The sequence below is a fragment of the Heterodontus francisci genome, chromosome 30, assembly GCF_036365525.1.
Source record: "Heterodontus francisci isolate sHetFra1 chromosome 30, sHetFra1.hap1, whole genome shotgun sequence".
NCBI classification, from domain to species: Eukaryota; Metazoa; Chordata; class Chondrichthyes; order Heterodontiformes; family Heterodontidae; genus Heterodontus; species Heterodontus francisci.
Genome location: NC_090400.1, coordinates 4644616 through 4658876, shown reverse-complemented (window position 1 = coordinate 4658876; position 14261 = coordinate 4644616). Strand labels below are relative to the sequence as shown.

Here is a 14261-nt window from a genome sequence, read left to right as displayed (position 1 = left end):
TAGAGTTGATTGGAGCAGAGTTGGTTGGAGTAGAGTTGGTTGGAGCAGAGTTGATTGGAGCAGAGTTGATTGGAGCAGAGTTGGTTGGAGTAGAGTTGGTTGGAGTAGAGTTGATTGGAGTAGAGTTGATTGGAGTAGAGTTGGTTGGAGTAGAGTTGGTTGGAGCAGAGTTGATTGGAGCAGAGTTGATTGGAGCAGAGTTGATTGGAGCAGAGTTGGTTGGAGTAAAGTTGGTTGGAGTAGAGTTGATTGGAGTAGAGTTGGTTGGAGTAGAGTTGGTTGGAGCAGAGTTGATTGGAGCAGAGTTGGTTGGAGTAGAGTTGGTTGGAGCAGAGTTGGTTGGAGCAGAGTTGATTGGAGTAGAGTTGGTTGGAGCAGAGTTGATTGGAGCAGAGTTGGTTGGAGTAGAGTTGGTTGGAGCAGAGTTGGTTGGAGCAGAGTTGGTTGGAGCAGAGTTGATTGGAGTAGAGTTGGTTGGAGCAGAGTTGATTGGAGCAGAGTTGGTTGGAGTAGAGTTGATTGGAGCAGAGTTGGTTGGAGTAGAGTTGGTTGGAGCAGAGTTGGTTGGAGCAGAGTTGATTGGAGTAGAGTTGGTTGGAGCAGAGTTGGTTGGAGTAGAGTTGGTTGGAGCAGAGTTGGTTGGAGCAGAGTTGATTGGAGTAGAGTTGGTTGGAGCAGAGTTGGTTGGAGTAGAGTTGGTTGGAGCAGAGTTGATTGGAGCAGAGTTGATTGGAGCAGAGTTGATTGGAGCAGAGTTGGTTGGAGTAGAGTTGGTTGGAGCAGAGTTGATTGGAGCAGAGTTGATTGGAGCAGAGTTGATTGGAGCAGAGTTGATTGGAGTAGAGTTGGTTGGATCAGTTGATTGGAGCAGAGTTGGTTGGAGCAAAGTTGATTGGAGCAGAGTTGATTGGAGCAGAGTTGGTTGGAGCAGAGTTGATTGGAGCAGAGTTGGTTGGAGCAGAGTTGATTGGAGTAGAGTTGGTTGGATCAGTTGATTGGAGCAGAGTTGGTTGGAGCAAAGTTGATTGGAGCAGAGTTGGTTGGAGCAGAGTTGGTTGGAGCAGAGTTGATTGGAGCAGAGTTGATTGGAGCAGAGTTGGTTGGAGTAGAGTTGGTTGGAGCAGAGTTGGTTGGAGCAGAGTTGATTGGAGTAGAGTTGGTTGGATCAGTTGATTGGAGCAGAGTTGGTTGGAGCAAAGTTGATTGGAGCAGAGTTGATTGGAGCAGAGTTGGTTGGAGTAGAGTTGGTTGGAGCAGAGTTGGTTGGAGCAGAGTTGGTTGGAGCAGAGTTGATTGGAGTAGAGTTGGTTGGAGTAGAGTTGATTGGAGCAGAGTTGGTTGGAGTAGAGTTGGTTGGAGCAGAGTTTGTTGGAGTAGAGTTGGTTGGAGTAGAGTTGATTGGAGTAGAGTTGATTGGAGTAGAGTTGGTTGGAGTAGAGTTGGTTGGAGCAGAGTTGATTGGAGCAGAGTTGGTTGGAGTAGAGTTGGTTGGAGCAGAGTTGATTGGAGCAGAGTTGGTTGGAGTAGAGTTGGTTGGAGTAGAGTTGATTGGAGTAGAGTTGGTTGGAGCAGAGTTGGTTGGAGCAGAGTTGGTTGGAGCAGAGTTGATTGGAGCAGAGTTGATTGGAGCAGAGTTGGTTGGAGTAGAGTTGATTGGAGCAGAGTTGGTTGGAGTAGAGTTGGTTGGAGTAGAGTTGGTTGGAGTAGAGTTGATTGGAGTAGAGTTGGTTGGAGCAGAGTTGATTGGAGCAGAGTTGGTTGGAGCAGAGTTGGTTGGAGTAGAGTTGGTTGGAGTAGAGTTGATTGGAGTAGAGTTGATTGGAGTAGAGTTGGTTGGAGTAGAGTTGGTTGGAGCAGAGTTGATTGGAGCAGAGTTGATTGGAGCAGAGTTGGTTGGAGTTGAGTTGGTTGGAGTAGAGTTGATTGGAGTAGAGTTGGTTGGAGTCGAGTTGGTTGGAGTAGAGTTGATTGGAGTAGAGTTGGTTGGAGTAGAGTTGGTTGGAGCAGAGTTGATTGGAGCAGAGTTGGTTGGAGTAGAGTTGGTTGGAGCAGAGTTGGTTGGAGCAGAGTTGATTGGAGTAGAGTTGGTTGGAGCAGAGTTGATTGGAGCAGAGTTGGTTGGAGTAGAGTTGATTGGAGCAGAGTTGATTGGAGTAGAGTTGGTTGGAGCAGAGTTGATTGGAGCAGAGTTGGTTGGAGTAGAGTTGGTTGGAGCAGAGTTGGTTGGAGCAGAGTTGATTGGAGTAGAGTTGGTTGGAGCAGAGTTGATTGGAGCAGAGTTGGTTGGAGTAGAGTTGATTGGAGTAGAGTTGATTGGAGCAGAGTTGGTTGGAGTAGAGTTGGTTGGAGCAGAGTTGATTGGAGCAGAGTTGGTTGGAGTAGAGTTGATTGGAGCAGAGTTGGTTGGAGTAGAGTTGGTTGGAGTAGAGTTGGTTGGAGCAGAGTTGGTTGGAGCAGAGTTGATTGGAGCAGAGTCGGTTGGAGCAGAGTCGGTTGGAGCAGAGTCGATTGGAGCAGAGTCGATTGGAGCAGAGTTGATTGGAGCAGAGTTGGTTGGAGTAGAGTTGGTTGGAGCAGAGTTGGTTGGAGCAGAGTTGATTGGAGTAGAGTTGGTTGGAGCAGTTGATTGGAGCAGAGTTGGTTGGAGCAGAGTTGATTGGAGCAGAGTTGATTGGAGCAGAGTTGGTTGGAGTAGAGTTGGTTGGAGCAGAGTTGGTTGGAGCAGAGTTGGTTGGAGCAGAGTTGATTGGAGTAGAGTTGGTTGGAGTAGAGTTGATTGGAGCAGAGTTGGTTGGAGTAGAGTTGGTTGGAGCAGAGTTTGTTGGAGCAGAGTTTGTTGGAGTAGAGTTGGTTGGAGTAGAGTTGATTGGAGTAGAGTTGATTGGAGTAGAGTTGGTTGGAGTAGAGTTGGTTGGAGCAGAGTTGATTGGAGCAGAGTTGGTTGGAGTAGAGTTGGTTGGAGCAGAGTTGGTTGGAGTAGAGTTGGTTGGAGCAGAGTTGATTGGAGCAGAGTTGGTTGGAGCAGAGTTGATTGGAGCAGAGTTGTTTGGAGTAGAGTTGGTTGGAGCAGAGTTGGTTGGAGAAGAGTTGGTTGGAGCAGAGTTGATTGGAGCAGAGTTGGTTGGAGTAGAGTTGGTTGGAGCAGAGTAGTTTTGCTACAATACAGGCTGAGAGATACAAAACTAAGGCAACACAGCAACATTGGCATAAAAGTGTGAAAAAATTGACCACAGAAAGTATGACCTTTGAAAACAGGAAGTGTGAACAGATGTAAGATGATTTTTTTCTATATATATCTTACTTTGGGCAGGGTGATTGAGTAACTCCATTTAAACACTTAGCTGTAGCTTAGTGGATAGTGCTTTTTACCTTAATGTGAAATTCCCACACCACGTACTTGAGTATAAAATCTAGACTGATGCTCCAGTACTGTTGTACGACAGCATTGTCAGAGGTGCAATCTTTTGGATAAAACATTAAAATGAGGGCCCCTCTCTCCTTTGTGGACATAAAAGATCTCACGACACTACTGAGGAAACTAGTCCTGTATTCTCTACTGTTTCGAAGAATGAGAAGTGATCTCATTGAAACTTACAAAATTCTTACACGGCATGAGATTGTGGATGTAGATAGGATGTTTCCCTGGCTGGTGAGTCTATAACCAAGGGACATGGTCACAGAATAAGGGGTAGGCCATTTAAGACTGATATGAGGAGGAATCTCTTCACTCAGAGGATGGTGAATCTTTGCAATTCTCTATCCCAGAGGGCTGTGGAAGCTCAATCGTTGAGTATGATCTAGACAGAAATCGATAGATATCTGGATACTAATGATATCAAGGGGTATGGGGATAGAAAGGGATAGTGGCGTTGAGGTAGATGATCAGCCATGATCTAACTGAATGGTGGAGCAGGCTTGATGGGCTGAATGGCCTACTCCTGCTCCTATGTTCCTCTCTCATAGAAGAGCATGGATGTATTGTCTGGTGCTCTGGCCAATGTTCATCCCTCAACCTAAAAACAGATAATCTTGCGATTATCCCATTGCTGTTAGTGGGAGCTTGTTGTGTGCAAATTGGCTGTTGTGGTTCTGACATTGTAACATTGACTACACCTCAAAGGTACTTAATTGGCTGTAAAATGTTTTAGGGCATCATAAGGTTGTAAAAGGCGCTATAAAAATGCAAGTCTTTTTATCTGAGAATTGCACAATTAAGTATATATTTTATCATTGTATTTTCCACTTACATTATCACCCACCACCCATCAAGCAATTTATGGATTACATCAACCAGCTCGCCTTCGCACAGGCTCATCTCATCCTCCTGAGCTGCAGTATAGCTGCTAATTACTTTATACGGCTCACCTACAACATAAAACAAGAAGGTTAACCTCCCCCAGAACATGCTGGTGAATATATCTGGAATATATACCAGAAACCACATCAAAATGCACCTGAATTTCACTTTGTATTGTATCCTGTTCAACAACAACTGACATTCATATAGTACCTTCAATGTAGTAAAATATCCCAATACACATTATAGGAGCTTTATTAAACAAAGTTTGACACCGACTCACATAAGGAGATATTGGCACAGGTGACCAAAAGCTTGGTCAAAGAGGTTTTAAGGAGCATGCTAAAGGAGGACGGAGAGATTTTTTAATTGTTCATGGGATGTGGGCGTCACTGGCCAGCATTTATTTCCCATCCCTAATTGCTCTTGAGAAGGTGGTGGTGAGCTGCCTTCTTGAACCGCTGCAGTCCATACACTATAGGTACACCCACAGTGCTGTTAGAGAGGGAGTTTCAGGATTTTGACCCAGCAACAGTGAAGGAATAGCGATATAGTAATGGGAGCCTCATCCTCCCATTAGTTGTGAAATTGTCCACTACCATTCACAGCTGGATGTGGCGGGACTGCAGAGCTTAGATCTGATCCATTGGTTGTGGGATCTTTTAGCTCTTTCTATCGCATACTGCTTCTGCTGTTTCGCAAGCATGTAGTCCTGTGTTGTAGCTTCACCAGGTTGGCACCTCATTTTTGGGTATGCCTCGTGCTGCTCCTGGCATGCTCTCCTGCATTCCTTATTGAACAAGGGTCAGTGCCTTGGCCTGATGGTAATGGGAGAGTGAGGGATATGCCAAGTCATGAGTTAAAGGATTGGTGTAGAGAGGTGGAGAGGTTTATGGGAGAAATTCCTGAGCTTAGGGTCCAGGGAGCTGAAGGCATGGCTGCCAATGGTGGAGAGCCTGTGTTATCTGTTTCTTTAGAACACTTTTGATAATATCTGTCTTTGGGAATATTAGAACGTAAATGTAACAATGTTATACCTCCTTTATATTGCCTAAAATGGATGAAATAATAAGCAATACAGCAGGGCATATTTGCTTATTTGCATGGGAGGTTGGGCCACTGATAAACTGTTCAGGTCCAGGGCCATCTGACATTAGTGCAGGCCTTATTTCACTATCGGAATGAGGCTCCTGCACTGATTTCAGACTCGGACTCCTAACTTCATGTGTACTACTCAGGGTTTGTGGTGCAGAAACTCCAATTGGCATTTCCAGGTCTTGAGCAGCTGAACCAGCCTAGAGGGACCCTGGAGGATGCCCACTAAATGTAAAGTCAGAAGGAGAAGGAGTGCTTCTCTGGGCTCCATAAAACTGTGGGGCTCTGCTGGTGCACCTCTGCCTCACCCCCATCAAATTGCCTCCCTCCACCCCCCACCCTCCGAGCTTATGCTCCGTCTCGGCATGGGCTAAAATTGATAAAGCACACTGGCGAACTGTGTTGGGGAATCTGATTGGTGCCCACAGGTCAGCTGATTTAATCTGATGAGGGCTGTGGACGAACTTGCTTCAGTCCTCAGGCCTCTCTGCTCTGTGTGCCATTATAGTGTTCCACTGGAGTCGCACCCACTTTCAGGTGTTGAAGAGTTTTGGCTCCGATATCTCTGCTAGCCTCTTTTGACTTCCTTTTCGCCTTGTTTACCACTATTGCCAGATTTCTGCCGCACTTCCAGGACTTCCAGTTATAGCAGTGGAGCGGGAACAGCTCCAAGGAAGCTCCCAGCCAATGGAAAAGCAGCAAAAAATAGCTGAGATCACTTCATGCTGAGTAACTCCTTAACTGGGACAGGGAAAATAAAAAAGAGGACCACTCAGCAGAGGCTCAGGCTGCTGTTCCACACAGGGTACTCTCACCTTCATAATTTGGTTCTTGCTCCTCACTCTCATCTGGGCTTTCAAGAGGTTCAAGGAAGGAGGCTGGCAGCCAACCACGCTTACATTCCATTTGGCAAAACCACCAACCTGCAATTAAACACAAACATCGCATCTTTAGGATTTAAAATAAAATTGTGCGTTAATTATAAAATTAGTGACTTAATAAACTGGAATTACTATTCAGGATTGAGGAATATTTGAGAAAGACCCAAAGATAAAACCGATCAAAATTCATGTCCAACCATGTCGAAATTCTGGAAGGTAGACATGGCAACAAACATACGACCCGGAAAAAAACGGGGTATGAGGTCAGGGCCAGAATAGTAATAAAGTAGTTCTCATCCTAGTAGGCCCCAAACCTACATCTTGTAATGTGTACAGTATATATACAGCAGGTCATGGACCATATAGAGAAAGCCATACACTGTATAATGGAATATATCCAGTACTGACAACATACACGTATAACTCCTCCCACTCACTCCCCACAGCAAATACTGTTTAAGAGGGGAGTGAAGAATGATTAACTCAGGATGCTCTGGCCATCACAGTGTGGGGCAGGTTCCATGGACAAGCTGTTCTTTTCTGCTTGTCATTTTTGTTTGTTTGTAAAACAAAATGGGGTCATTAAGGTTCAGGGGCACCTAGCAGTTACTAAGTTAATCTTGTGGTTAGGTACTTAATATTCACAAACCTAATCATAGGGCAGCTCTAACCAGAGGGGATATCTGCATAACAATAACCAGGAACATGGGGGTATGTTTTCCATTTCTGAGGAATTCTCTTTAATTGTTCCACACAGCTCCTCAGGTGCAGCAACAGCAGTTCCACTGCAACAATGACTTCACTATCCTGGGGTCAAAGTGCGGATCCTGCCAGGAGCCTGCCATGTGTAATGATCTCCTGAACCAAGAGGTACCATCTCTTAAATGAGATGTTAAACCGAGTCCTGTCTGCCCTCTCAGGTGGCACTATTGGAAGAGGAGCAGGGGCGTTCTCCCAGTGTCCTGGTCAATATATATCTCTCAACCAACAGCACCACGAATTATTATCTGGTCATTTATTTATTTCATTTGGGATCGTACTGGGGTCATGGTGGGGTCAAGGCTGTGGATAGGAGGCCCACCCAAGGCTTGATGGACAGGAATAAGGAACTCCAGGCTCTGTGGCGAGTCAGAGAATTAGTTATTTTGTAAATATTAGCCTTCTTGTAATTGTGGTATTTGATTTGTTGATGGGTCAGTCTAGGGCAGTTAGGCAAAAAATATTAGCTTTCTATTTGAAATGGGATCTCGAATCGCAGCAATTATTTACAATCAATTCAATGGAATTAAATCAAATCTACAACACAGAAACAGGCCATTTGGCCAACTGGTCTATGCCAGTGTTTCTACCCGACTTGAAGCTCCTGCCACTTTTCCCATTCTGATCCCATATCCCTCTACTTTCTTCTCCCCTACCTATGCATCAGACCTCCACTTAAACATTTTTATACTAACTGCTTCAAGCACCCCATCAAGCAGCGAGTGCCACATTCCAACTGCTCTCTTATTGGGCACTGGGGAGTAAATGATGGAGCAAGAGGGGAGAGAGCCATTTATTAATTTAGTGGGAGTAAAATGGTGAAGCATCATGACTGAATTTACATTGTGCGGGAGCAGGGGAATAACACTTGCTTTATATTTGAGAGTAGGGCCATTGTTGGAATTTATTATTCAACATGGGCACTGGGGAATTTCAGCAGAAGAGAGAAGAGAGAATGAATGGGCATTTATTTATTGGGGGGCAGTAGGAGATGGCAAAATGATTTATTAATTCAATATCAGGGTGAGCAAGGTGCAAATTGGGAGTTTTTGATTTACAGTTGAGGTAATAGTTACTTTTCTTTCTGTATTGGGCACTGGTGGGCACGAAGCTGTCAGTCATTCTTCACTTTTCACATCCCAGGTGAAGTGGGCAGTGAAATATTAATATAAAAGCAAAATACTGCGGATGCTGGAAATCTGAAATAAAAACAAGAAATGCTGAAATCACTCAGCAGGTCTGGCAGCATCTGTGAAAAGAGAAGCAGAGTTAACGTTTTGGGTGAAGGGTCACTGACCCGAAACGTTAACTCTGCTTCTCTTTCCACAGATACTGCCAGACCTGCTGAGTGATTCCAGCATTTCTTGTGAAATATTAATGTTTGCAACCAGGAGAGAAACAGGATTAGTAAATTGAAGAAGTTGTTCAAATAAACATGACAGCAAAATACCTCAATGTTTCAAAGTGTTCCAGAAATTAATTAATTTGCAAAGGGTGTTGGGAGAAATGACAAAAATAAATTCCAGATATTTAGAGAAATTTAAATGAGAGCAGCAAATTACCTGAAGGTTTGCAACTCTGAGGAGGAATGTTCAAACGGGTTAATTAATAATTTGATATCAGTCATGGCTCAGTGAGTAGCACTCTTGCCTCAGGGTTCAAACCCCACTCCAGAAACCTAAGCACATAATCTAAACTAGCACCTTGGTGCAGTACTGAGGGAGCACTGCACTCATGAAGGTGCTGTTTTTTGAAAGAAGCCCGAACTGAGGCTGTGTCTGTCCTCCGGTAGATGGAAAAGGTCTCATGGCACTATTCCAAGAAGCATAGGAGAGTCTTCCCTGTGTCCTGGACAATATTTATCCCTGAACCAACATCACTAAAACAGATCTGGTCATTATCTCTTTGTCGGAGATTGCTGTGTGCAAATGGGATACTGTATTTCCTACATTACAACCATGACTACACTTCAAAAGTACTTCATTAGCACTGTGATTGCAACTCTGTAGTTTGGCGTACATGTAAGTACCACAAGAGAAGGAAGTGGGAGAAAACTGTTGAGAAATGCAGAAACCCTCCAAAGGGAGAAAAAAAAATTGCATTCTTTTTCCTGCATATCTTCAAAGTTTGCAGTTTCTTGTATGCAAATAAATCAACTGAGTCCAGCCATAAATACAAAGCAATACATTTACAAACAGCTTTAGAAAGTTCTAGTCTTTTGTGGATTGGCTCTCAGATACTGCAGGAGAATTGTGTGCCTGAAACAAACATTTATTTGAAATCTTGCTTTTCCCTTTAATCCTGACACTCAGTATAATCGGTTTTGGGGCTGTTTTTTCTACCATCCTTCCACTGCCATGCTGAACATGAGCAGTGCACCCAAACTGGGTGTAACCTGGCCCAGGTGCAACTGAAGTGTCTTGCCAAAGCTATTAGCCTAGCCTAGGTGCATCTGAATTTCCTGTCCCTCAATTACCTGGTGCAGGCACAGCTTCAGCAAAGGCCTGCCCCTACAGCCTTGCAGTGGCAAAGGGGTGGGGTGGGAAGGGAGTTTAGTGCAGCTGCAGGTCGAAGACACCTGCAGCTGTGCTTTTGGCTATCAACTTTAGGGTCCTCTTACTGCTGCTGCAAGATCGCGGGTCAGGCTCGATGGGCTAAATAACCTACTCCTGCTCCTATGTTCCTATCCACTGGTTAAGTTGGATAAGATTTTAATTTGGCCTCGGTGTTCATTTTCTTGCTTCCAAGGCCCCTCAAACCCTCCGGTCCAAAGGGGCGTTCCTGAGCAAGTCCACCCTATTTCTGTGAGTCCGGGTCAAATTGACAGGATCGTGCGATGGGGACTGGTAATACTCCACTCACCTCCTTCATATCCATGCATTGGTCCCACTACCATTGCAGGCTCAGGCTCTGCCCTGTCCTTTACAGGGAAACCCCACAAATGCTGGGGCAGCATAAAGAGGGGGACATATGATCAAACAGGCATCCAACCCTCTTTGTCCTGACCTTGAGCCCAGAAAATGGCCATTCCCAGAGAGAGAGTCAGGAAAATCAGCCCATATATCTGCTTGATAGAAGTAAATAGGCCCATCTCTCATGAAGATATGAAATAGTTGGGTAACCATTGTATTTTTGTGTTTCACAGAGCAAGTGAAGCTCCTTACCATTTTCACTTTTCTCCACAACCTCTACTCTATCTCCGGTCTGAACACTCATCTCATATTTGGAATTCTTCTGATAGTCTGCGATTGAATGATATGTTTGGAGCAAAATTGGACCTGTAATTTCTAGAATGAGAGAACCAGGTTAATACGAGGGATAAAAAAGCATTGATCAAATCAAAGAGTTCATTGAAACATTTTTTAAAAGTTTTTGAAAATATAATGCACCCTCCGAAGAGTCCTAACTTCCCATCATCATGCTTGCATTAATATTATTCACAAGTGGTGCAAAATGCATATGTAATATATCAACAGTTTATGCCTGCACACATTTCCTGTCAACTTTTCTTATTATAAATTCCTACGACCACATTTAGATGGAAATTGCCTATGTAAACATGTCACACTGTAATTATACCCTTCCACCAGTAGTGTGGAGCCACAATTGTGCACCACCCAGCTTCTCAGCCAGCATTGTAGAGACACTTTTCTGCTCCAACCAACTCCACTTCACTGCTTCCCAAATTGCCCTGAATTTTGCTACTTAACTATAAATAATAGAAAATCAAAGGATTTAAAATTTTGAAAGATGGGACAGGACAGATAGAAGCAGACAAGTGCCAGGTAATAACCATCTCAAACAAAAGAGAATCTAATCATCTCCCCTTGATGTTCAATGGCATTACCATTGCTGAATCCCCCACTATCAACATCCTGGAGGTTACCATTGACCAGAAACTGAACTGGAGTAGCCATATAAATACCATAGCTCCAAGAGCAGGTCAGAGGCTGGGAATTCTGTGGCGAGTAACTCACCTCCTGTTTCCCAAAGCCTGTCCACCATCTACAAGGCACAAGTCAGGAGTGTGATGGAATACTCTCCACTTGCCTGGATGGGTGCAACTCCAACAACACTCAAGAAGCTCGACACCATCCAGGACAAAGCAGCCGCTTGATCAGCACCCAATCCACCATCTCCAACATTCACTCCTCCATCACCAATGCACAGTGGCAGCAGTGTGTACCATCTACAAGATGCACTGCAGCAACTCACCAAGGCTCCTTAGACAGCACCTTGCAAACCCGCGATTTCTACCACCTAGAAGGACAAGGGCAGCAGATGCATGGGAACACCACCACCTGCAATTTCCCCTCCAAGCCACACACCATCCTGACTTCCTTCACTGTCGCTGGGTCAAAATCCTGGAACTCCCTTCCTAACAGCACTGTGGGTGTACCTACCCCACAAGGACTGCAGCGGTTCAAGCTTCTCAAGGGCAATAAGGAATGTGTAATAAATGCTGGCCTAGCCAGTGATACCCACATCCCACGAACCAATTAAAAAAAAGACTGTTCTTAGTTATTGAAGGATCCAGAGTGAGATGCCATAGATACAACATTAAATGTAAGAGATTTAGAATGGGGAGTGGGGTGGTGGGGGGTGCTTAGGAGAAACACAGACAGATGAAAGGCTGTGGAATTCTCTTTCAGAAGCACTGGTTCATAGAATCCTACAGCACTGAAGGAGGCATTTGGCCCAATGTGCCGTGTTGACTCTCAAAGCTATCCAATTCCCTGCAATTTTTTCCCTTCAGTATTGATCCAATTCCCTTTTGAAAATTACTATTGAATCTGCTTCTACCACCTTTTAGGCAGCACACTCCAGATCATCATAACTCACTGCAGAAAAAAAGTTCTTTCTCATCCCCACTCCGATTTATTTTCTAATGAGCTTAAATCTGTGTCCTCTGGTTACAGAACCACTTGCTAGTGGAAATAGTTTCTCTCTATCTCCTCTATCTAAACGCCTTATCATTTTTAACACCTCTATTAAATCTCCACTTAACCTTCTCTGTTCCAAAAAGAACATCCCATCTTCGCTCATCTCTCCAAATAACTGAAGTCTCTCATTCCTGGTACTATTCTAGTAAATCTCCTCTGCATCCTCTCCAAGATCTATTTTAACATTCAGCATTAGATTAGAAACTGGACTGAAGAAAAAGATGTGAAAGGGAGTTGGAAACAAATGTGGTTAAAATTAGGTGCTCATGTGGAGGGCAGACACCAATACGGACTGGTTGGAACAAATGGCCTGTTTCAGTTTCTATGTATTTCTGTGTAAGTATTATATTAAAAAAGGACAAAATGCGTGACTTCAAAGGGGGAACTGCTTTGCTTATCTGAGCCCTGTCTAATTAACCCCCAACTTGTTACCTGCTAACCCCAGCTCACGACAGTTGGTCTCAACTCCCCATGTGCAATGTCACAGCAGATCAAAGAGCATTTCACTATTAACAATTATGGTGCCAACTTTCACTTGCTGTGTTTGACTATACTTTCTGGATGTGATAAGGTGCTGGTCCTGCACAGTGCAGAAGCTGAATATTTTCTGGTCTCCATGATCAATGTGAAGTGAATGTAGGACTGGGAATGCAATTCAAACATTCCAACACCCTTATATTCCCAGTATAAGAAGCATCAGAAATTGTAAAACTGCTTAAGCCAATTGAAATCCTATGGAGCATTGTTTCCCCTTGCCCCTGAGAATGCAAACCAGTCTCTGTCCACACGATACATTTTCCATGGACTGAGGACATTTATTGCAAGAGGAAAATGATTCTGTGTTGGGATCGGCTCCTGCATCAAGAGAAGAAACAAGTTTGACTGAAACCCCTCCGAGTATTAGCTCCTGTTACTGGTCAAGCTGGGGAACAGGTAAGACCACACACCTGGTGATTGGAGGATTCAGGTGTACTGAGAAATATAGTCCAGAGTAAGACCAAGGTACAGTTTGTTGATGGACAACTTACTGGAAGTCAACAAAAAGTGAACGGAGCAAAGATTAACTGCAGGTCTTTCCGAGTTTGACTGTTTACCTAAGCTACTTAATATTTTAAATTGAGAAACTGAGACAGTTGGCCATGGTTTTCAATAGAGGGTATCGCCAAGGTTGAAGCTAAGCTCAACAAAAAGTAGTGATCAGGCTTGTGTTTCAAAGGCTTGTAGAGGGAAGTCAGAGGGAGGCACAGTGGCGCAGTGGTTAGCACCGCAGCCTCACAGCTCCAGCGATCTGGGTTCAATTCCGGGTACTGCCTGTGTGGAGTTTGCAAGTTCTCCCAGTGTCTGCGTGGGTTTTCTCCGGGTGCTCCGGTTTCCTCTCACAAGCCAAAAGACTTGCAGGTTGGTAGGTAAATTGGCCATTATAAATTGCCCCTAGTATAGGTAGGTGGTAGGGAAATATAGAGACAGGTGGGGATGTGGTAGGAATATGGGACTAGTGTAGGATTAGTATAAATGGGTGGTTGATGGTTGGCACAGACTCAGTGGGCCGAAGGGCCTGTTTCAGTGCTGTATCTCTAAACTAAAACTAAATCAAAACTGATGCATTGGTGGAGGTCATGGGACAGAATTTACAAATCTTTGAAGGTGGCAAGACAAATAGATGGAGGGTGTGCAGAGAAGATTTACAAGGATGATCCCAGGGATGAGGGACTTCAGTTACGTGGAGAGATCGGGGAAGCTGGGACGGTTCTACTTCCAGCAGAGAAGCTTAAGAGGACATTTGATAGAAACGTTCAAAAACATGAATGATTTTAACAGAGATAGGGAGAAACTGTTTTAAGATTTAAGGTAATTGCCAAAAGAACTAGAGGGTAAATGTGGAGAATTTGTTTATGCAGTGAGTTGTTCTGATCTGGGATTTGCAGCCTGAAAGGGTGGTTGAAGCAGATTTATTAATAACTTCCACAAAGGAATTGGATAAATACTTAAAAAGGAAATATTTCAGGGCTATGGGGAAAGGGCAGGGGAGTGGGACTAATTGGTTAGCTCTTTCAAAGAATTGGTACAAGCACCATGGTCTGAATGGCCTCTTTCTGTGCTTTATGATTCCATGAATAAATTAGAGTCGAAAGCTCAGTCTTGATTTCAACATAATTTGATGCAAAGAGCAGATAGAATGTGTAGGACAAGGAATTTGAAGCTTGGGAGAGGCCTTTTTTAAAAATTCAGATTTATAAGGTCTGAAGTGGAAGGCTGGGTTAGCAAGTTTGCCGATGACACGAAGGT

General features: G+C 44.2%; 1 protein-coding gene across 1 annotated transcript in view; it reads right to left on the bottom strand.

Moving 5' to 3' along the window:
- ncf1 (neutrophil cytosolic factor 1) overlaps window positions 1–14261 on the bottom strand; it is a 106485-nt gene that overhangs the window by 21953 nt on the left and 70271 nt on the right. Inside the window, exons 6-8 of the mRNA XM_068010043.1 lie at window positions 10197–10319; window positions 6208–6315; window positions 4248–4365 (exon numbers count right to left, since the gene is read on the bottom strand). Of these exons, the coding sequence (XP_067866144.1) occupies window positions 4248–4365; window positions 6208–6315; window positions 10197–10319 (349 nt within the window). The remainder of the gene's footprint in view (window positions 1–4247; window positions 4366–6207; window positions 6316–10196; window positions 10320–14261) is intronic.